The 24840-nt window shown below is 39.4% G+C and overlaps 1 protein-coding gene across 1 annotated transcript in view; it reads left to right on the top strand.

Moving 5' to 3' along the window:
* Window positions 1–21478, top strand: part of LOC124121373 (NUAK family SNF1-like kinase 1) — a 76057-nt gene extending 54579 nt beyond the window's left edge. Inside the window, exons 3-7 of the mRNA XM_046484376.2 lie at window positions 8289–8440; window positions 9314–9379; window positions 9934–10053; window positions 14888–15020; window positions 16832–21478. Coding sequence (XP_046340332.2) covers window positions 8289–8440; window positions 9314–9379; window positions 9934–10053; window positions 14888–15020; window positions 16832–18033 — 1673 coding nt within the window. The 3' untranslated portion in view covers window positions 18034–21478. The remainder of the gene's footprint in view (window positions 1–8288; window positions 8441–9313; window positions 9380–9933; window positions 10054–14887; window positions 15021–16831) is intronic.
* The last annotated feature ends 3362 nt before the right edge of the window (window positions 21479–24840 follow it).

Genomic DNA, 24840 nt, shown 5'->3' with positions numbered 1-24840 from the left:
ACGAAAGCACTTTAAAGTATGCCGTGTCTGTTTACTTGAATGTAGAGAGAGATCTGACCTATATATGTATTGTAGAAACATTTACCAAGGCTTAATAATTTCTTCTTTTCAATTTTATTAAGCACACATGATAAGGGCCTGTTTTGTGCTGTGTCTCAGTCTGTCAGTGGCCGTAGCATATTGCCCCTTGACTGATAAATTGATTGGTGATAAACGACAGTTTGATGTTCAATAAAATAAATATTTGGATTTCAGAATTGTGCATCTCAAGTTGGGTACAAGCGGCACCTTTTTGTCTTCTGTTTGATACCCTTTATGATGAGACCCGTGAAGATTCCGGGGTAGAATAGGTCTTCAGCAACCCATGCTTGACGTAAAAGGCGACTATGCTTGTCGTAAAAGATGACTAACGGGATCGGGTGGTCAGGCTCGCTGACTTGGTTGATGCATGTCATCAATCCCAATTGCGTGGATCGATGCTCATGACATTAATCACTGGTATGTCTGGTCCAGACTCGATTATTTACAGACCGCCGTCATATAGCTACTGAGTGCGGCGTTAAACAACAAACCAGCCAACCAACCTTTATGATGAAAACGTTGTCCAACACGAAAATATGCCTGTTTGGTGGTATTAGTTTCAAAGACATTTAGGAAAGTGTTAATGGTTTGAATGTTAGCTTTGACAGTTACGTGAGAACAGTATTTAATTTCTGCTTGAGTGCAGAAGGAGCATGGTGTTGTATTTATGTCATGTCATGTCATGTCATGTCAGTTGTGCAGGTGATGCCGCCATGGGTTTATTGTTCAGTATTGATCAGTGTTGATTGCTGAAAGTTGATGACTTGGCAAAACAAGGTGAAACATGTCACATGTGTGTGTCGGTAAACTGCATGGACATCAATATTTTATGTCAGTTCATCAAAGGAACTCCAACAGGTCACTTTAACTTTGTTTTCTTGAATTTTGGAAGTTGTATGGTTAATCGCCTGATACCGAAGTTTAAGTGTCAAAATAAGAAAGCAGCCATAATTTGATTTACAGTAAGACCATATTCCTTTCTTCTTTGATTGAAAATAAACCAAGAAGACAACTGACTGGTTGATGCATTTTTCATGGTAGGAATACCAAAGTTATTCAGTTCATGTTTGGGGCTTTTTTTTAATTAGTTGGTTTACAGAAATCAGTTTGGCATGGGAAAATATTTTTTTGTATAAAATCTGACATTGGTCAGACAAGTCTTATTTTAGTTTTATGGGAATTCTGACATGACATATACATGTATACTTTGGTCTTAAAGGCTGTGACAATGGAACTTGTTCTTTTTATAGTGTGACTTATAAGTGTTTGGTTGCAGAGCTTACCCCATGTTATGTTTCAAGATGTATGTGCAGGCTGTACACAATATTGTAGCATCTCTGCTTTGCCCAAGCTTGATACATGACAATCATCTGATCAGAACTACCAACATTTTGGTGTCATTTATTGGTCAGTCAAGAGCTACATCTTGACATTAAGTGGCCTAAGCAAAGGAAGGGTCAGTTTCAAGGGTCTTCAAGAAGTTTAAACCAGCCTCTGTGTCAGTGTTGTCCAGCTGTGGATCAAGAGGTCAGTCAGACCACTGGTCAAGGAGGAGGTATTAGCCCCCATTTGCTGTAGCCTTGGAAACTTTGGGTCCTGTACGAGGTGTGTGGAGAGTTGGTCAAGACCCTTCAATATGACACCTGTGTAAAGTGGATAATTAGCTGCACAGTAAGTGAACAGTGTCTTGATTACAGGTGAGAAAGGAATTCACAGGTGTGAAACATTGCCCCGTGGATTTAGCTCCCTGAGTACCTAGTCACAGTGTTAGTTTTTAAAGGGCTCCTGGGCTTCTGAAAGTTTTTGACTATCGTATATAATCCCAGTTTATGTACTCTTTAATATTCAATATTTAACATTAGGCCAGACTTTTTTTGTTTGGTTTACAGATTTGATAAAGAATTACTTTGTTGGTTCAGAAAAATAAATAACATGCATTTTACAGGAATCTAAAAATCTACAATTCTAAAATCTGACAGCAGCATTTCATGGTGATTTTTATTGTCAAAGTGATCTTTGCCGTTGGCGGTTTTAAAAAAACCTAGTCATTCTTTTTCTTCTGAATTTTCAATTTTTAAGGTCGGCAGATATTTAAACCAAGCCAAAATAATGTAAGGCCTGGAGGTTATACTGAAGACTTCTTAAGTTTTATCCCTAATTTAGAACAGTGCTCACGAAGAAATGAGATATTTTTAAAATAATTTCTTAAATGAATCCCATGTGTCCAATTAGGTGGTTTCTCAAATCAATGTTAGATAGAATTGCATTAAATGTTAAGATGGTATTTTTCACAAAATGCTGTCAATATGACATAAGCACACAATCTGTCTGGCTGGGGAAATTGGATGGCACTGTGGTCTCTGAGGCACCACAACATGCTGTGCATCGTTGTTTCATTAAATCTTTAGTTTCTAATCACAGTGGCTAACCTCAAAGACCTTCAACCGCCCCCGTAGTCTTGTGGTAGAGCGTCCGCCCAGAGAGCGGAAGGTCCTGGGTTCGATCCCCGGCCGCGTCATACCAAAAGACGTTAAAAGATGGTACTTGTTGTTACCCTGTCTGGCGCTCGGCATTAAGGGGCTAAAACAAGGACTGGTCGGCTCGGAGTCAGTATACTGTGTCTGAGTGGGGTATTCATGTTAAACTGCGGCATGGTATCTCAGTGAGCTAGCACTATAAATCGGCATCAGTCCGGACTAGTACAAGCAGCCACACAAACACACACACGTACATGCACGTCGCTATATAAGTGCAATAATCTTGGACGCGACGTTAAACCCAATTTCACCTCACCTCACCTCTAATCACAGTGGCTAACCTCAAAGACCTTCACCAGTTTGAACCCTCCTCCCACATGGAACTGACAAGCAGCGGTATCACTGAAATATGTGGTGGTAAACCCGACTCACTCCCTCTTCAATATCCCAAACCCACCTCCTGCTGAGGTGATAGTATGTTAATTAAGTGATAAGTAGTTGAAATTCTTTCCTAATAACTGCAGGTTGTACAAAATGATTTGAATGATTGCTGTTTGTGACATGTTTATAGCAGGGCGCCACCATGCCACCATGTCGACACTCCATGTCAAGATTATGCTAATTTGCTAATAAGATGATAAGCCAAAATTGTGTGGAATTTGGCACTTAGTGTGGCAAACGAAAAATGTTCCCTTGCTTATCAGGTTTGTGTTAGACATGCACACGGCCAAACTGTCTGTTTAGGCAATTACGAAATATGTTGTTGAGCTGAGAGTCGTGGCTGACTGGTTGAATGAAGCTAAGGCTTATCAAGACAGGGTGACAAAGGTCCACGTTTCATTCCACAGGTGGTGTTTTTGTTAAGATTCCGTCTTGGAGGTGCTAATTTATTAATTAACATACCACTATTCGTTGATGTTAGCACCGGATTACGGGGTTCGGCATGTTTAAGTTATTTGGGGTTGTTTTGTCAATATTGTCAGTGGCACAGAACTGTTTGTCACAGAAGTTGGTCTGAAATCTCAACACAACTATTTATGGGGATAATTCAATTTCGTTTGTTGCTCGACTTGATTTATCTGATATTTTTCGTAAGAAAGATGTGATATATTCTTGCATTTTTTGGTTGATGCACATCATCGTATCATCGTATCGATGCTCATTATGTCAGTCACTGGATTGTCTGGTCCAGACAGATTTCCAGATTGAGATCATATAGCTCGAATATTGCTGAGTGCGGCGGGAACAACAAACAAACAAACAAACAGATACTGCAGCTAGTTGGCTGTTAATGCGGTTTTAGTTCAGAGCCTAGTTTACAAACATACTTGATGAAGATGTCAGATCAGAGAGTTGAACATGTTACACTTAAACCACACAATTTCAGCTTCACATCTACAACCATACTACATGGGGATGGTTATGAGGAAAAGGATAACTACGGTTTTCTTGTGGATCCATCAGCCCTAAATATCAATATAAATTATTGGAATCAAATTCAAATTTCTTTTCTAAAAAAATACCTTCAAAAGAAAATAAATGAAATTCATTGTGCTCATTTGGGAACAGACCTGGGTATTTGCCCTGACAAACCGGCACTTTAACCATCTAGCTACCCCAGGGTCCCGTTCCTCAAAGCAATCGTAGCCGTAAGACGATCGTAACTCCCATACTTTAACATAGACTTACGACAGTCTTAGCGCTAAGATCGCATTGTGGAACGGGGCCCAGCACTCTAAGGTAGTAAGAATGATGTGATATTTGTAACAAATGTTATATTGGGGAAAACACTTTCTGAGTAAAGTACAGATTTTTCGTGAGTTGAGTCCCTTTCGGGATTCGAACCCACACTGCCATACTGAGGTACCTTACCGCCAGCGCAAAAAGTCAGCGATCTAACCCACTCAGCCACCGAGATATAACACTTGTTACATTTGACGACTTTCTAAATGGCATTGTGTGTTCATATGTGATATTTAGTTAGCATTTCTGATATTAAGTGCTTGTGTTGTTGTCACTCACTATCACAGATCTATGAACATTTTGTAAAGCAAAGCCTGGTATAAGATTCTGGCATTGTGTGTATGATAAACTGTGCAGCAGGCTACGACCACTGTCACATGTCAATATGTGAGATTATCTTTTCTCAGCACCAAATCGTGGAATGTGTAAGAAATATTAAAAACTAAATTAAGATTGTAATCTCCTGCAAACTTTTCCTCATATTTGTCAAATATATTTCAAAAATTTTAGGAAGAAAGAGAATATGTTATGTACAATGTTTTCTCGGCAGGGGTGACAGGCAGGGGGTCATGAAAAAAAGATTGTAGCTGTATTGTATGCCGAAGTGTCATAAAGATTCGAAATATGCCGTTGGGGACAGTCTCATATGTCTGACTTTCTATTTTGACACAAGGTAAACAGAGAATGTCATGTTAGGCCTAAAGTATGATTTTGAACAAAGTTATGTGACAAGGAAAATTGAAACTTTTGAGACAATCCCCAAACATTGTCAGTGAGAAATAAGTCTTCGTTTTGATGAACTCGCATGAAGAAAGAGTGACATATGATACAGGTTTTAACTGACACTGTGGCGGATCTGACACTTTATAAGGGAGTTACAGTCCATGTTTACTCTTTGTTGTTGTGATATATAAGAAGGAAAGTAACAGAATATCGCCCGTGTAATTCAATTACTGTGTACAGAAGAAAACCGTTTTCAATTCAATAGAAATTCAAACTTCAAAGATGAATGTGAAAGGATAGAAAGTTCTTCTCGAGTTTCTAGTTTCAAGTTATGAGGTCTGTAGGATTTGATGAGCTTAATGGCTTATACAGCTTGTGGGGTGTACATGAATATTCAGATCATGGGGTGTACACTTATGTTCAGGTCATAGGGTGTACACGAATGTTCAGGTCATGTGATGCACACGAATGTTCAGGTCATGTGTACATGAATGTTCAGCTGGTGGGGTGTTCACGAAGTAAGATCTATGTTGAGACAACCGACAGACACTCTGTTACTAGAATGGTAACTTAAGGTGCGAACAGGGTCAAGCAAGTGACGTCACATCAGATATTATGACGTCATGATGTACAGACTGACCTACCAACTTCCCCTGTACAAGACGGCAACTGGCAAATCAGATAGCAAGATTCTTTGTTACAGTTAGTTTAGGATTTGTTTCAAGTCAAGATGGAAGAGGTGTCTAGGCTGTGTGTAGCGTGAGTGACTTCAATCTTCAAGCAGTATTCACGGCATATCACAGGGACACCAGGACAGGCTTATAACATTGTACCCGGGGTGGGGTGGGTGGGGGGGTGTTTGCTATATCAGAAACATTGGTGAAAACATTTGTTGATTTGAGGTTAACTGTGGGATTAGTTAAACATAGTTCTTGGTAGGCATCCAAGATACAGGCTTGAAATCTTAACCACTATTAATGTCCCTGGGTCAAGAATACTAGCTAGACGTGGACATTAGTTGCAGGAACATGATAAACTCTGCTATGACATCAGGTAAATTCCAAATGGCAGTCCCAGAATTCATTTTGAATTTTCTTACAGATAAGCAAATTTACTTACACATAAGCCAAAAACTGATCAATAAATAAAACTGAAAAACTAGTTTCTTAACTTGAATATATTTTGAGAGTATGGGTATTCTGACATAATAAGTCATAATGTCCTCATAATATCTGTTTGAAAGCACATGTGGGTCATGATAGAAAAGATCCTAATTTTATTTTTTTTGATAGACAAGACCCTGTATCTTTTCTTTTGATGTGTCTTATTTTACATTTGGTGACTGAAGTTCTATATCAACCATATGGGAGATAGTCTGCTACGACCATCACCTCTCTTTATTCCCTGTGACCATGGAGTGGACAAGAGACATTGACCATTGTCCAGTGTCTGATCCTGGTGGTCGCCTGAGGTGATGATCCCCTGTTTCCTCTGACAGGCCCACAATGGAGGTGTTAGTCAGATGGCTATCTGGCAGATCTAGTTTGATGGTAGCCTTCTAGACATGGGCAAGATTAGTAGAAAATGCAGGCCACTTTGTCTGGCTTGTTTGATGAGAGCTGAAATGGCCAACAGAAAGAAAGCAGTTGATAAGGGATTATGGTAATGAGAGGGTCTTGGAATGCTGGGTGGTTTTGAGACTGGTGCCAGTGGATGGAGGAAGCATGTGCCAGGTACGGACATGTGTGTAGGTCTCACCATTGACCTACTTCCACAGTGTTTAATCAATGACATTCTTCCTGGTTTGGGGAGGCTGGTGGAGTGATACCTCCCATGAGATGGGACAGTCATATCAATGCCAGGGGAGTATTCATGGGATCACAGATCACTCTTTGGTTTGTGGTATTCTGTGACTAATGAATGGTCTCATTCTGTGACTAATGAATGCTAATTGCTATGGCTAATGAATGGCTAATTACAGTGGCAGGTATTTACAAAGTTCAGGAATGTGGCCTGAATTGAAGTAAGGTTTGTAATCCAGTTAATGCGAATCTTATAATCCCAGATTGTAAACAACACTCCTGGACTTCAGTGTTTGTCCTGTGTCCTGGAAAGTGACGCTTCCAATTCATCTGAAACTGTACCAACCTTATATACCCAAGCATCAGAATCATATCAGAGTCTGCGACCCGTGAAGATCCGTGGTAGAATAGATCTCCAGCAAACCATGCTTGCCATAAAAGGCGACTATGCTTGTCATAAGAAGCGACTAATGGGATCGGGTGGTCAGGCTCGCTGACTTGGTTGATGCATGTCATCCATCCCAATTGCGTGGATCGATGCTCATGATGTCAGTCACTGGATTGTCTGGTCCAGACTTACTTACAGACTGCCGTCATATAGCGGGAATATTGCTGAGTGCGGCGTTTAACAACAAAGAAAACAAAACATTCATCCATACAAACTTCATTCATGTGAATCGAAACAAGATTATCCTCCATTGACTCTCCTCACATTAATTTTGGTAAAACATAAACAAGTTATGGAAATTTACTTTCTTGGCATCTCATGTCTGGCAATATAAGGGCAGTACCCCTTCTGAGAGATGGTTGCTGAAACTTGTGCCATCCCTTTATGATGATGGTTAACATCATTATCATACATCGTGGCCTTGGCTACGTGAAGCTCCTGAAGGATGTGCTCGTCCAATATAATTACTGGCCAGAGAGCCCCTGTCCACCTAATGCCTCGTTATTGATGTGAAGCGAGCAGGCAGGGGACCAATCACGACCTTGAGGGTGAACAACAAGGGTAATCAGCTCAGGGGAAACAATCATGCTTCTTCTGTCATGCTTGAAAACAATTTCCGTAAGATCATGCTGGTATACTCTTGATGGACATCTAGGATTGACTACACGCATGATGTGTGTGATTGATAGTCGGGGGGAACTATGTGAAATAAATAAATTGTTCTGTCCAGAACATGCTGAAAAAAATAAATTTGTCCACAGATTTTATTAAAACATGTGTCCACTTGACATAAAGGATGCTGTCTGTTGCCCCCTCTCTCTCTCTCTCCCCCCCCCCCCCCCCCCCCCCCCTTCTCTGTCTCTTCCTCCCCCAAACTCCTGCACACGCACACACAAACACACACACTAACTCCCTCAGGTTTTGCTGCAGCATAGCAAGAAGGTGATGTGTTAATATTTGACCCTTGAAGATGTTTTGCATTTCAATTTTGTGACCAAGTGCTTCTTGTTTCAGTGTTTGAGAAGAAGGACAAGATAGTGATGGTGATGGATTGTGCTCTGGGCGGTGAGCTCTATGACTACATTAATGAGAGGCGCCGGCTCACTGAGAAAGACGCAAGGAGAATTTTCAGGCAAATCGTCTCAGCCATCTATTACTGTCATCAGGTATGGCGCCAAGTCACAAATATCAATCTGGGTTTTTTTTTCACGTTGCACTTGTCTGTTCAGTTGTGTGTTTTACCTTCTGGGATTGCGATAACTTAATTTAATTTTGGGTATTGATAGCTGATAATGCTACTTTAGCATTTTTGGCGCTGATGGTTGATTGCTAGAAGGAACCAAGTCTCACAATGTGTCTGTTTCCATGGAGATTATGGTCAGAGTGGTGCCAAAGGGGAACCCTGCTGTTAAAGTGAGTGTTGGAGGCTAAAGGCAGACGGTTTGGAGACAACTCCACTAAACCCTACAGCCTTGCTGTTTCCATTCCTAAGAAGTAGACTGTTGTGGGTCAATGCTCTTTAAGTCGCCATGAACTGAGTATGAATATCAATAGCACTTATTTTTTTCTGTTCTGAAAACAAAAATTTGGGTTTTGTATTCTTGGTGTGCCCCACATAAGGAGAGTTTAACAAAACTTACAGAAAGGTTTGTTTGTTGTTTGACACCACAATCAGCCATATTCAAGCTTTATTACACCAGACTGCATATAATCAAGTCTGCTCCAGACAATCCAGTGATTGACATCAGGAGCATCAATTTACGCAATTGGGACATCATGACATGCATCAACCATGTCATCGAGCCTGACCCCCCGATCTCATTAGTATTAGTCACCTCTTACAACAAGCATGGGTTGCAGATGACATATTCTAACCCAGATCTTCATGGGATCATGTAATTGATAAGACATGAAAATGATTGTGTGTCTGCTGACATTGAGTTTGTTTCAGTATTTGAGTATTGGTGGTTGGTTATTGTTCTGAATGTACTACAGCATATTTACTGGATAACATTTGACGATTGATGACTTTCTTTCAGAATGGTGTTGTTCATCGTGATCTCAAACTGGAGAACATCATCTTAGATGAACAGTCCAATGTCAAGGTCAGTAGAATGTCATAGCTGAAGATGTGATATATCTGGTATAATGGTTGAAGCAGCATTAAATTCACTTGCTCATCCACTCTCATAAGTAATGACCCGTGCCGCATAAATGTGTAATGAGTTGAATCTGTATGTAAATGCTTCTTTCTGTCTTCTGCTTCATTCGATAAAAATTGCCAATTATTGTTATGCTTTATTCAATAAAAATTGTCAATTATTGTTATGCTTCATTCAATAAAAATTGTCAGTTATTGTTATGCTTCATTCAATAAAAATTGTCAATTATTGTTATGCTTCATTCAATAAAATTGTCAATTATTGTTAGGGAATGTTTGCATCTGAGGTAATAAGTATGTCACACTTGTATGTTTGGCCGTCTTCAGACTCCACCTTGCCATCTTGGGAAGCTATAAAATTATCATCTTAAAAGTAGGTCATGTGACCTTCTGGAATCTTTTTCTTTGTGCTCTGTTAACAATAAATATAAGTATCAGCTTGAGGTCTTGCTTTCACGTAAGTTCAAACACCTTCTTACCCCCTGATATCTTTTCCAGATTGCGGATTTCGGCCTCGCCAACAATTTCGGGCATAATGAACTGCTTTCTACATTCTGCGGAAGCCCCCTCTATGCTTCTCCGGAAATAGTGAATGGTCAACCCTATCATGGCCCAGAGGTCAGTGTAGGACAATTGTCCAGTGGTCTCGCCTCCCTATTGATATCGCTAGTCTGTATTACACGCAAGGATACTTGAGGCGGGAGCTTAATGAAGAAGAAAATTCATCTGTAGTGTCAATAATCAACTTCTTGTGTAGAACTTCAAGGGAATCAATTGATTTTAATGGTTCTTGCTTCAGGGATGGAATGTGAGACCTGGAAATTAATGAACAATTTGAAGTGTATTAAACTCTGGGGAGTGTCAGGACATTTTGGTATTTGTGTAGCACAGAGGGAACAACATAGTGGGACTGAACATGTAAGAACATTGCCACTGGGATGTTTTACTGATGAGGGTAGAATGTGGAAATAAAACATTGTCACTGGGATGTTTTACTGGTGAGGGCAGAATGTGGAAATAAAACATTGTCACTGGGGTATTTTAGTTATGGAGGTAGAAAGTAGAAATAAAACATTGTTACTGGGATGTTTTAGTGATGGAGGCAGAATGTGGAAATGGAACATTGTCACTGGGATGTTTTACTGATGAGGGCAGAATGTGGAAATAAAACATTGTCACTGGGATATTTTACTGATGAGGGCAGAATGTGGAAATAAAACATTGTCACTGGGGTATTTTAGTTATGGAGGTAGAAAGTAGAAATAAAACATTGTCACTGGGATATTTTACTGATGAGGGTAGAAAGTAGAAATAAAACATTGTCACTGGGATGTTTTACTGATGGAGGCAGAAAGTAGAAATATAAGATTGTTACTGGGATGTTTTACTGATGAGGGCAGAGAGTAGAAATAAAACATTGTTACTGAGATGTTTTACTGACAAGTCAAGTTCATATCAGTGTTTTCTCCACATTTTGCCACAAGATTATTACCTGTGTGACAATCAGAAAGAAACTGACATGACCATATTTACATTGCACTGTGTACACATGGGTCTCCAAGAGAATGATCAGTATCGTGTCATCGGCAATTACAAACATGACTCGTGTCATTGCAAACACTTCTAATTGTCGTCTATCATAGCTACGACCTCTCCCAGGCGGACTTGATTGAAATCTAGCGTGTGATAATCGGCCGTGATCTCAATCCCCTCCCAGTGGGGATAGTCGGGGCTTGTGTGACCCCGGTACATGGGTGGATGATAGATCGGGTTGCAGTGTCACTGCACTTACAGATTCCCCATACAGGAGACTAGTGCAGTGTTGGCCATGTCCAAAAAACTGGAAATTGATTAAGAAATGTCAGCATGATGCCATGCAGGGTCTGATTCATTAGTACAGGGTCATTCTCTCTCTGTGTGTGATTGTTACGGCAGTGTCAGGAGTTTGTGAAGGGTTCGTCAGTATGACCTCCTAGTCAGATCATTATTCCATGCCTTATATCACATGCATCCTTTTTCTGTCACTGATTGGTTGGTGAAGCTAACATGTGACTATGGATTAAAGTATTTGGTATCATGACACAAGGACACTCACATAATTCTGTAGGCCGAGACAGGCGGAGGAGAACTTTTAAACCGGTACATTATTTATCAACCAAGAATCTTTATTGTGTGTACAAAGTTTAATCAGCTCCTGTAATGCTACAAACATGTAAATGCTCTTAAGATTGGCTTATCAGATTCACCAAGTTTTTTTTAGATCCATGTTTAAATGTTTTCCATTTTAGTATGCACTTTTTGAAGAGGTCTTAAACCCTACTAATTCTCCATGGCCAAAACTAATTTCTTTCCAATGTTTAGTTTACTTTAGATACATTTGTGACAGTTCATAAAACACATAGTATTAAATAAATATTACTAAATATAACACATTACAAAGAGTATTAGTGAATAATTTATCACAGTAGTGAATAAAACACAGTGTAAGAAGTATTAATGAATAAAACATCACAATTAATGGATAAAAAGCTTTAGATATACCACTCAAAAGAAGTTAAAGAACACCTGATTTTCTTAATATCACTAAAGTTAATCTGTTATGTCATGACAGATTAGGGGGCACGGGTGGCCCAGTCTAAGGCGCCCCGATTTGCTGTGCAGAGCTGCGTCCCTTGGGCATGCCAGAAACCTATGATTGTGGGTTCGAATCCCGGTTCGCCCGATTATGTTTCTAGGTTTGTCAGCACGATACCCATGCTCGTGCGTTTCACCGAAGTGGTAAACGTCTAAGACCTTCATCACTTCGGGCTTTCCTCCCACATTAAGATGACACGCTGCAATATAACTGTAATACTGTTAAAAATGGCGTTGAAACCCAACTCACTCACTCACTCACTCACTCACTCACTCACTCACTCACTCACCCACTCACTCACTCACTCACTCACTCACTCACTCACTCACTCACGCACTCACTCACTCACTCACTCACGCACTCACTCACTCACTCACTCATGACAGATTGACTACAGTCATATGAAAAAATGGGTTTTTCTGTTACTTCTTTTGAATAGTATATGATATCCATGTACATGATGTAAGGGACTTGATGCAGAATAATAGGATGTTCTTAAAATACCAATGTCTAGACTATCCGATTAAATAAATACCGAAAAAAGATTCACAATTTCTTCCTGCCAGTTACTCAGAAATTGACAACTTGTATGATCTTCCGCACCGAAAAACCTGTCCGTCCAAAAACCAGTCTCCCCGATTGACAGATTCCTCCATCAAACATGCCACATCTGACATGTAAATCACCCATTTTGTACATCATCGCCAATTTAGTTCTAAATTTAACCCCGTTGACAGCGACATGGCTATTACTGCAGTATGTCGGTGGGTCGACATTTCTTATTATTGTAATCTTTGTGTAAAGAATGATACATTAACCATCTCCTCCATGAGTTTTGACGTCTTCAAGGAGTTCTGACCTATTATGTCTAGTCATATGGGTAATAAGGTTTGGTGGAGCAGTACTTGAAAATTGAGGGTGTGAATGGGCGCGTACATTTTCATGTTCAACTTGGCATGAGATTAATGCCCTGGATTGATCGTCAGCCATGTGTTAAAGTTTCTATTGACAATACATACCTGTAGGGTTAGTAACACCGATTAAAATTTTATTTGGTATATATATTTACGGTATGTCGGCTAAAACGTTTTCCTTTGAGAAGGACCATGCTTTTATTTCTTCATTAATTTTAGGAATTGTGTGGTTTGTTTGATGGGAGATGTTTGTGCTTTGATTAGAAAAGGGACTTTGATAAATTTCCTTTCAACATTACTGCCATGTCACTGTCCTGGGGAAGAGGTTGTAAAACGCTGTGCAGTTGTGTTCATTAAGCATGCGACCGCCTCCGTGGTCTAGTGGTAGAGCATCCTCCCGGAGAGCGGAAGGTCCGGTGTTCGATCCCCGACCGCGTCATACCAAAAGACGTTAAAAGATGCTACTTGTTGTTACCCTGTCTGGCGCTCGGCATTAAGGGACTAAAACAAGGACTGGTCGGCTCGGAATCAGTATACTGTGTCTGAGTGGGGTATTCATGTTAAACTGCGGCATGGTATCTCAGTGAGTTAGCACTATAAATCAGCATCAGTCCGGACTAGTACAAGCAGCCACACAAACACTCACACATACATGCACGTCCCTATATAAGTGCAATAATCTTGGACGCATTGTTAAACCCCATTTCACCTCACCTCATTAAGCATGCCAGTTCTGTTCAGTCCCCGGCCGTGTCATACCAAATGATGTTAAAAGATGGAACTTGTTGTTACCCTGCCTGGTGCTCGGCATTAAGGGGATAAAACACTGACTGGTCGGCTCGGAGTCAGAATACAGAGTCTGAGTGGGGTGTTCATGTTAAAGTGCAGCACGGTATTTCTCACTGCTTGGTTTAGTTTTGAAAAGATGGTTGGAATGAATTTTGTAATGATGAATGGGGTTTTGTGTCTTCATTTCAACGTCAGGATTCAAACTCAGACCTTATGTAGAAGCAAACTCATTGTAAATATCAACAGCAAACAAAACAGAAATATTTAAAGTTACTTATAAAAGATGTGGTCAATGTTTTGTCCCCCTCCAGGAAGAGACAAAGAAACTGCCACTTGAACCAGGAGAGCCTGTACACCCATCGAATGTTCTACATGACATGCATGACTTGCTCTGCTTTAGTCTATGCTGACTTGCAAAATTAAAAAATAATATCCTGATCGACTAGATTTCACAATTTGAAAGCTGCACCAAGCTCTCACGTTAGCCTACTTAGTTTGGAGATTAAAATCAGAAAATCCTCTTTGTATTTAAGTGCAGTGAACTTTATAGGGGAATATCTTTTAATGCCCAGAAGATATATAAGCATGATATATGAATATGTATGGGAATTTTAGTTGGAGAAAAAAATAATTGATTTTGTTTATTTTTGGAATTTCTACACAATTTATTTGCTATTATTTGTTTTAATACCTGCCTTCATTCAGTCAGGTTTGTTACAACAATTGAAGGTGTTATTTTATTTCACTGCTAATAAAGGACTGTATCACATTTTGAAGACCCTACCCCTATTTTAAGAATCTGAAGAAATTCTTTGTTGGTGGAGAAAACTCCCTATAGTCAGACAGACATGATTTAACAGTTTAACCCATATGAATGACCAAATAAGGCTTTGAAACCAAATTTGGAAAACTTTTCTATCACTCTTTGATCCATTTTGTGTTAATTATTTTTTTGAAATTTCAGAATCACAAAATGGTTATATGCTTCAATTCAAGGTGAAATTGTCAAATTTTTCAATATATGATACAAGTTTGTGAAATATCAATTGTCACTTGTTCAAGAAAAATGAATGTGTGAGTGATGGCTCCTCTAACGACTATGTGTTTGCTGCAGGTGGACATGTGGAGTCTTGGAGTGGTGCTGTATACCCTGGTGTATGGCGCCATGCCCTTTGAGAACGCCAACCTCAAGGTGCTGCGCAAACAGATCTCGAGTGGAGAGTACTACGAACCTTCTCACCAATCAGGTAATGCTTGGGAGAAAGGATAAAACTACTTTTATTATTTAGTTAGAACATAATTTACGTATCCAGGGCCAGATTCCACAGAATTGTAAGCACTACATCAACTGTTTCTCCCTGCTTTAGCACAGATTTTGACAGTGTAGGGAAGCAATCATATAACCATATTAGATCACTGTATCATCTGGTAGCTTTGGTAAGGGTGAAATTATTTTATCTTTTGGAACGAATATTTACTTAGCCAGATTAATTTTTGGGGCAATGTTCCAAGTGGCATGAGGCAAAATTTCAAAATTAAGAATGGCTGATTAAATTTTCTATATTGGTACTTGAAACATAAATATAAACAAAAAGATTATTCTCATTTGAAAGATAAGACTCCTAAAATGATCTTGCCTTTATTTTTCTTGGGAGTTGATGTTTTAGACTGAATGCATGTTGTATGATAAACTTTATGAGAAATGAGGAAAAATGCATTTAATTCATGCAGGCATTCTATGAACTTGCTTTTAGTTAAATTTATGGAATACAGTGATATGACTAGCTATTATGAAATCAATATTGTGTATCATTAAGTTTTGGGAACATCCCAGTCAAACACTTAGTAGCATGTACATGTATGAGTGAGTGAGTTGGGTTTTATGCTGCTTTCAGCAGTATTCCAGTTATATCATGATGGGCATGATGGGGGGGGGGCAGGCTGCCAGAAGTGGCTAGTATGTATGAAATGCTGAGGTGATACGATGTAGTGTTTGACTGCATATTATACTGAAAAAAAACTTTTTCACTAAATATTGCCGGTGTGTGTGTTAAGCTTAGTGGCACTAGAGTCAAGAAAATATGGTATTGACAACAGCTGTGCTGCAATGGTTGTTGTACGTTTCTTTTTCATCCTAACAGAAACTCTCTTTTTCCAGGCCCAGTGAATAATGAGTATTATCATCCTGTTCTTGTTGGTTTGTTATCTAGGTTATATCTGTGGGTTATATATGATTTGGACAACCCCAGGGTATAATGTGTTTATGTTTGACAGGTCAACGGAACAAACGACATGTATTCATGTTGGCACAGGTCATATGACCACAATAACAGATGAATCAGGTCACACTTGTTTTCTACACAGTGACCTACTTTTTATCTTCGCTGAATGATTTTTTGTAAAAAGAGCCACATACGCATGTTTTGTATTTTCTGCCTCCATTGTGAAGATGCATATCGCTTCCGATATCTTGCATGTTTATAGAGCTATGTATGTTAGCATTAAAATATTGCTTTATAATGAGGCAGAGAAAGATTGTAGAGTGAGTGAGTGAAATTTAATGCTGCCGTGATCAATGTATCAGCTATTTTACAACAGCCATAAATAATCAAGTCTGGACCAGGCAGACCTCAGATCGAATGATGGCTATTGCATGAACATTTCACTAGGACGTGAGGTGCCATTTCTTGGTTTTAAAAAGGCTTTGCACCTGTTGCGCAAGATCAAAACAAAATTAGTTGTCAATTTCATTTTGGTCATGTTTCTAAAATGTCAAAAGATATGACACTTATAAAAATTACATCATTCTCACAACCAAAGCAAAAATGACCTGTGTACTAGAAAACAAACAAACCTACAGAACCTGAATATCAAATATCAAATGTTGTGTTTGTTCGTTTCATACCCTCCTCTCCTAATGTCAGAATAATGTACAGCCTCTTTGTATGATCTTGCATGAGACTATGATGATGGTGAGCAGAGCTTCAAAGCCTTGGGATTCGGTGCTTGACTATCTTGTCAGGAACTTCTTCTTATGTTCTCCTACTGTCTGTTGCAGAAGCTGGTGGGCTGATTCGGCAGCTGCTCAGTGTCAACCCAGCCAAGCGGGCCACCATGGAGGAAGTCCTCGGGCACTGGTGGATAAATGAGGGCTACAGTCACACCCCTAATCTCGAACCCTATCCCCGGATTGCCGTACCGCCCAGTAAATCTTTACCTCCTCACCACAGCTACTCGTCTGACAGTGAGAGTGAGTATGAGACCCGCTACAAGAGTGGATCTTCCAAGGGAATACTGAAAAAGACTGTTGAAAGTTCTTTCGACGAGGATGAAGCTCTGTTTGATATCGTGAGCTCGAAAACATCTCCTGATGCTTGTGATAAAAACTCTGCCCCTTCCAGTAGTGTTAATATAGAACCCGATGACCAACCGTCCATTGCATCACGGGAATTGTGTGGTACTTTGGATAATAATTCTGGGGATGAGTCGAAAAAGGTTTTCGATTCTGAGAGGAAACCGCGTCGTGGGATCCTGAAGCGACGCGGAAAATTCTCAGGGGGAGATAGTGGTTGTGATATGAGAGACGATTTGGCCCGGAAGATGGAAGATGAAGAGTCTCCCAAACGTGCGAGTGACTGTGAAGATCTCAGCTATGAAGACTGTGATATAAATATAGACTTGTCAAAAACTTCATCCAGTACGCCCAACTTGGGGTCATGTGATGTGATGGAGGAATGTGTTGTCCATACCCTCCCTTCACACAAGGAGACTGATGTCGTGCAGAGCGGCAATGTAACAAGCTCAATCAGTATATGTATTTCCTCTGACAGAGAAAATTTCTCAAATAATCCACAAACTGTTTGCACATGTAGTACAACAAAAGTTGTGCGTCGGAGGAAAGGGATCCTTAAAAAAGGCGGATCCACGATGGAGGATCCAAGAAACCGCCTCAGTGTTGGGAGTCTTAGCTCCAATTCTTCAGCCGATATCCTGGACCTTTCATTCGACAGCGCAGATGGAGAACAGTTCATAGGAAAGTATGATCGTCAAAGTTTAAAACGGGAAAGTCAAAACATAAGTCCTTTGGCTACAGAGGGACCTAGATTTGAAGCTTTCCCTCTCTCCGATGACTTTAGTGCCTTGAACCTTGAGGGCGGGTCACAGCCTCAAACCAAAGCTCTCTATGATGACCGAATGTTTGATATTGAAGAGGCTCGACAAGTTTATCGTCAGGCGCTCGACATCTGCCATAGAGTATAACTGTGTCCTTGACCTTGTGTATTGTGTGAAGCACCCAATGTGTCTGTGGAGTATGTGTCGGAGGGTTCTGATGCATCAGGATGTCATCAAGACTGTCTCTTGAAATGAACACATTAACTTTGTTGAGAACATTGTTGAGCGTCTATGGGAGCCTAAGTGACTGTATGCGATAGATTCCGCAAGACTGATATCATATGTGTCCATGGAAACACAGCTTTATGTGGCTATCAAATAGTCCTTGATTGTAGTGCATGTTTGTCAGTAGAATTTTGCCAGTGCTTCAATTGCATTTTGTTGAATTCATTTTCAGTTCCAAGATCAATTCTCAAAACAATAATTCCTGATTATTCACTAGATATTTGAAATATGCCTAAAGAAATGTAACGTATGTTTCAAGCGGCATTGATGTCCACGCAAACATAGTTACATCTCCAGCATATGGTTGGTTTCTATGTGTTTAAGCAGGATTTATCTAGGATTCCAAACTAAGTACCTTTGGTGGGCAAATTGGGGGAAAATTGTGATATTGTTCAAAATTCTGAGAAACCGGGTCATTATAATTCAAATTGGGAATTCATACTGTCATTTGCTAGAGACTTGGCGCCGAATATCCACCTCTAAAAAGGCCTAGATAGATCTGTATAAAGATTTTGGAATGACATCAGAAAGGGAAACGATTGTAAAATGTGAATTGAAGCAAGCATGGTGCTATATTTGTTCTCAATCTCTCCTGAGTTCATTGTGATTTGCTCAACTTCAAACATAATGAATGTTATATTGTATTACTTTGAGGCAAAGTAATGTAATATATTCCATTACTCTATGCTATGGAATGCATTATTGTATTGCGCAATGCTAACTTAATGCATTCTCAAATTAACTCAAGTTAATTCTCAAGTTAACATAAACATAATGCATTATCAAATTTGCCAATGCTAACGTAATGAATTATTGCAATACTGTTATGCATTACTGCATTGCTCAATGCTAATGGAATGCATTATTGCTTTACTCATCCTCATTGAATGCAATATTATGCATTAATGCATTACTCAGTACTATGCATTATTGCATTACACTATGCTTACGATGCATTAATGCATTACTCTATGCTTATGTAATGTATTACTCTTTGCTAACGTAATGTGAATGTTGTCTCCATATGTGGATGTTTGCTCCAAAGCATATTCCTGCGTATGTGCATTTCTCTAAGATTTCACAAAATGTCTTATTCACTTTCCGATGTGCCTCTCCGTATTTTAGTTCAGGATTCATTTTATAATTCACTAACTATGCATTTTTAAAAAAAATGCATATTATCATGAAACTGATTTTATACACATGGAAATGAAATACAAATTATTTATTTTGCACTGAAGTATTCTGTCTATAAATTCATGTTTCACTTTCAATGTAGAGTTGGTCCTTTTTTAGATATAATCATATTATGCAACTACAAAACACATTCCGATTGTATTCAGGGTCATCCGTTTTAACGTATTTTCCTATGATAAAAAAATTGTGGAGTTCACAAGGTGACAACCACTGACCTTGAATAAGTGACCTTCACCTTCCAGAGTCAAATCTTTTGTCTTTGATCGTGTGTTTCTCTGCATACATCATGTTTTGTGATTGGACATGCTCTGCTTTGAAATCTACCGTATACATAATGGACACTGGACTCTAAACTTTTCAGTTTTGCTATGCCAAGATTCTGATCTCATTTTTCGCATTTTCGCAATGATCTAGGTGGGCCATGATTTCCTACGAATATCATTAAAAGGAAATTATGCAGTATAATCAAAATTTATCATTGTTGAAAGACAAAGCAACAATTCAACAATGACTTTAAAAGGTTGATTAGAATGATTTCCTAATTTAAATGGTCTATTCTGCATATTACCCTAATTTCAACACATAAACATGCATTCCCATGTATCTTGAAAAATATGTGTGGCAAGGTTACTATTGTTTTGTAATATGATGGTTGTCATGGCATGACGTCATGCTTAGTTCTTGCCATGGTAAACTTTGAACTCGGCAAAGCAATGGTAGACTTACAAAAGAATTCCCAATAGGGTTGCACAAGTGAACAGTGTACAGATCTCTTAAAGGGACTTTCTGACTTTAAATAAGCACTGCCAATGATGACAAGCATCTCAGATGAAGTTAAGGATCAGCTGACTTTTTCATTACTACAGCGTTCCGTCGGTACAACGCTACCTTTGGGGTCCAGATAATTGATGAGCGTTATGGACGATCAGTTTGGGTATTTGTTGACATTATTTTTTGTCCGAGTTACTGATGGATTAATCATAAGCCACCTAGGACATAGTGATTTATCTGGCGAAAGCAGAACTGATAAGTTAGTGTTTGTTGTGTTTGATGTGTTGCATATAAGATGAAACTGTCCCCTTATGTGTTGATTGTAGAAGTCGATTTGAAAGTTAAGCAATAACTGAACATGTTAATTGCATGGTTTTATATCATTTGTGTTGTAATGTATTTTGTATCATTTATGACTTGTAATTTATTGATATTTTCCCATCTCTTACAACTTTTGTATCATTTCCACATGATGTTACATGAATAATTTTAAGAAATCCTTTCTGAGGTTCATTTCTATCATTTATTTATTTATTTTCTCTTCACTGCCAAAGAAGCAACTCAACTTTCACATCTTTGCTTTTGTATATTTGGTTTTTATGTAAACAGCCGGTCTGTTATGTCTTGGTGTTCTGATCTTAACCAAACATCATTTTCATTTGATGATGAGCAGTCAAAGTGATATATTCCATTATAAAGGTACAAATATTTACTGACAAGATAAGCTCTAATTTGCACTTCTAATTTTTCTTTCTACCCTTTTAAGTCTTAAGGACAGCTATTTGTACCGGATGCTTACCATTAGCCAGTAGAAATGCTTTTAGTTTGTCCCTCCTTAAATGATATGGGCATATTTGAAGAACAAAAAAATTTTTAGAAATTAAAAAAACATTTATGTATTTTTAGTTATTGTGATGTTCACATTCATGCATGTTTTTTGTGAAACATTGAAAAACAGTTCTGATTTTATATGGTCATGTAAATGTCTGTGAAGTGGATGCCAATTTAGGTGAAATGTTCTCCAAATTGTACTGTGTATTAATCATGAGGAGGGACCTGCTCTATGTCATTCAATAGGACATTGATCTGCTCTATATGTCATTCAATAGAACATCGCCTCACTGTCTCGTGTAGAATATGAACGATATGCAATATGATGGAGCTAGTATTTAGCACAGGGACAGTGGGGTGGGATGTAGCCAGCCAGCTGCTTGTACCCCGTGTATCTGTATCATCTGTATCATCCAACCGGAGCCTCGTGCCCTAGTGTGCCTGACATTGTGAGTTATTTGGAGCATTTAAGCTTTGAGCAGTGATGAATAAACCATTCTTACATGAATCTTTGAATCTTTTGTTTTGTCAACTTGTCTTTGGTGAAAAATATGGAGGTTGTGATGACTGCCTTGTCTGACACAGGTGTGGTAGATCTTTACCAGTCTGTGTTGACTTGAGCAGGTGTGTTTGCCAGTGCTGATGTGGGATTGGATCTCAAATACTGACATTAGTGTGAGGTGACTTTGCCACTCTAATGTGGGATTGGACCTCAAATACTGACATTAGTGTGAGGTGACTTTGTCACTCTAATGTGGGATTGGATCTCAAATACTGACATTAGTGTGAGGTGACTTTGCCACTCTAATGTGGGATTGGATCTCAAATACTGACATTAGTGTGAGGTGACTTTGCCACTCTAATGTGGGATTGGACCTCAAATACTGACATAAGTGTGAGGTGACCTTGCCACTCTAATGTGGGATTGGACCTCAAATACTGACATTAGTGTGAGGTGACTTTGTCACTCTAATGTGGGATTGGATCTCAAATACTGACATTAGTGTGAGGTGACTTTGCCACACTAATGTGAGATTGGACCTCAAATACTGACATTAGTGTGAGGTGACTTTGCCACTCTAATGTGGGATTGGACCTCAAATACTGACATTAGTGTGAGGTGACTTTGCCACTCTAATGTGGGATTGGACCTCAAATACTGACATTAGTGTGAGGTGACTTTGCCACTCTAATGTGGGATTGAACCTCAAATACTGACATTAGTGTGAGGTGACTTTGCCACTCTAATGTGAGATTGGACCTCAAATACTGACATTAGTGTGAGGTGACTTTGCCACTCTAATGTGGGATTGGATCTCAAATACTGACATTAGTGTGAGGTGACTTTGCCACTCTAATGTGAGATTGGACCTCAAATACTGACATTAGTGTGAGGTGACTTTGCCACTCTAATGTGAGATTGGACCTCAAATACTGACATTAGTGTGAGGTGACTTTGCCACTCTAATGTGGGATTGGACCTCAAATACTGACATTAGTGTGAGGTGACTTTGCCACTCTAATGTGGGATTGGACCTCAAATACTGACATTAGTGTGAGGTGACTTTGCCACTCTAATGTGGGATTGAACCTCAAATACTGACATTAGTGTGAGGTGACTTTGCCACTCTAATGTGAGATTGGACCTCAAATACTGACATTAGTGTGAGGTGACTTTGCCACTCTAATGTGGGATTGGATCTCAAATACTGACATTAGTGTGAGGTGACTTTGCCACTCTAATGTGAGATTGGACCTCAAATACTGACATTATCCCCCTGAACTAGAAATGAATTAGGCCAGTGAAACCACCACTGATCTATGAATACAGATTGAGAGAGACAAACAACTGTCCACAAGCCTGTACCACAAGATGGATGACTTCAACTTTCCAATAGTCAACTTCCCTTTTATGTCAAGCAATATTCGGGGAAGCTCAACCCTTTGGCGTCTACATTTTACACATTTTAAAGTACAATCGAGCATGCTCTTTGTGAAAAGATGACAAAGGGTACCTTAAAGGTTGTTTCAAGGACATCCTTATTTTACTTGTAAACAATTGACTTGCCTTTGCATGTGTTTGTGATGGGTGCCACCGTTGGGGCAGGATACACTCACCTTTTCAGGAACACCTGGTATCACTATTTGATAGTAATTCATAAACACATGCTCATGATATACGTACATCAAACCATAATGAAAATGGTTTTTGTCCCTAATGTTTTTACAGTAACTTTAATTTGAGACTTGTGGAGGAATATTTAAAAAGCTATGTGTTATCCTGGCAAGAGCACCTGGATGAATGAACTGAAATCCAAACAATCTTTTGGAATCTTGAGGCACCTGAGTGAATTCTGTGCTTGGTCACTTGGGCAGATTCACCAGCGATAACTTGTCCCATCTTGTTACACCAGCTATATGACGTCTGTCCGTAAATAATCGAGCCTGGACCAGACAAACCTCTGATTGATATTGTGAACAACGATCCACGCTGGGGTATGACGAGCAGTCAAACCCGGCAGGGAGCTTGACCACCCGATCCATCCTGTCCCCTTACGACCAACAAAGGTCACTGGAGACCCATTCTAACCCGGACTCCCCATGGGGCGATGGTCAATGTTTCACTGTAATGGACAGAAAGACGAGGGGCATCACACACTACATGGCTAAGCCCAGCTTGTTTGTTTATTTGCTTTATTGTCACACTCATCAATATTCCAGCTATATGACGGTGGTCTGAAATAACTGGGTCTGGACTAGACAATCCAGAAATTAATGTTGTGATCAACGTTTCACATAGTCGCCTCTTACAAAGTTGCTGGGGACCTACTGTTACCTCAGTAAACTTAGGACACTGGCCGGATGTTGAGAGAGAAGACCTTACCCTGATTCCATTTTCACTAGTAAAGAACTACGTGCTGCTCCGTTTTTACTGTCCGACATCTACTGGTCTTTTTGTTGTTGTTGTTGTTGTTGTTGTTGTTGTTTAACGCCGCACTCCGCAATATTCTAGCTATATGACGGCGGTCTGTAAATAATTGAGTCAGGACCAGACAATCCAGTGATTGACATCATGAGCCATTGGGATACGATGACATGCATCAACCAAGTCAGCGAGCCTGACCGCCCGATCCCGTTAGTCACCTCTTATGACAACCACAATTGCCTTCTACGGCAAGCATGGGTTGCTGAAGACCTATTCTACCCCTGATCTTCACGGGTATACTGGTCACTTACATACTACTCAAAAGAAGTTAAAGAACACCGATTCTTTTTCATATGACTTTAGTTAATCTCACTCATGTCATGACAGATTAACTACAGTCATAGGAAAACATCTGCATGACACATTAACTATAGTCATAGGAAAACATCTGCATGACACATTAACTATAGTCATAGGAAAACATCTGTATGACACATTAACTACAGTCATAGGAAAACATCTGCATGACACATTAACTATAGTCATAGGAAAACATCTGCATGACACATTAACTATAGTCATAGGAAAACATCTGCATGACACATTAACTATAGTCATAGCAAAACATCTGTATGACACATAAACTTTAGACAAAACAAAACAATCTAGTGTTCTTTAATTTCTATTAAGTAGTATAATAACAATAACATTCTTATTGAGTCCGCCGCAGATATTTCACCTTCACAGAGTAATATCAAGAAATATATTATACCCCTTTGTTTAAACACGTATTTTGTTCGGAGGACTGTTTCTAACTCGTCACTTCAATTCGCAGCTATGATGAATTATGGCATGTGGGTTCTGAGAACAGACGTTCATACCACAAGCACTTCACACGACCATCGGCCTTCACAAGCTAATTGTAGGAACTATACTTTATAAAC

This window comes from Haliotis rufescens, unplaced genomic scaffold (genome assembly GCF_023055435.1).
Source record: "Haliotis rufescens isolate VD_foot unplaced genomic scaffold, xgHalRufe1.0.p SCAF_16, whole genome shotgun sequence".
Lineage (NCBI taxonomy): Eukaryota > Metazoa > Mollusca > Gastropoda > Lepetellida > Haliotidae > Haliotis > Haliotis rufescens.
The sequence above is the reverse complement of the archived record's forward strand: the minus strand, read 5'-3'. Positions and strand labels throughout refer to the sequence as shown.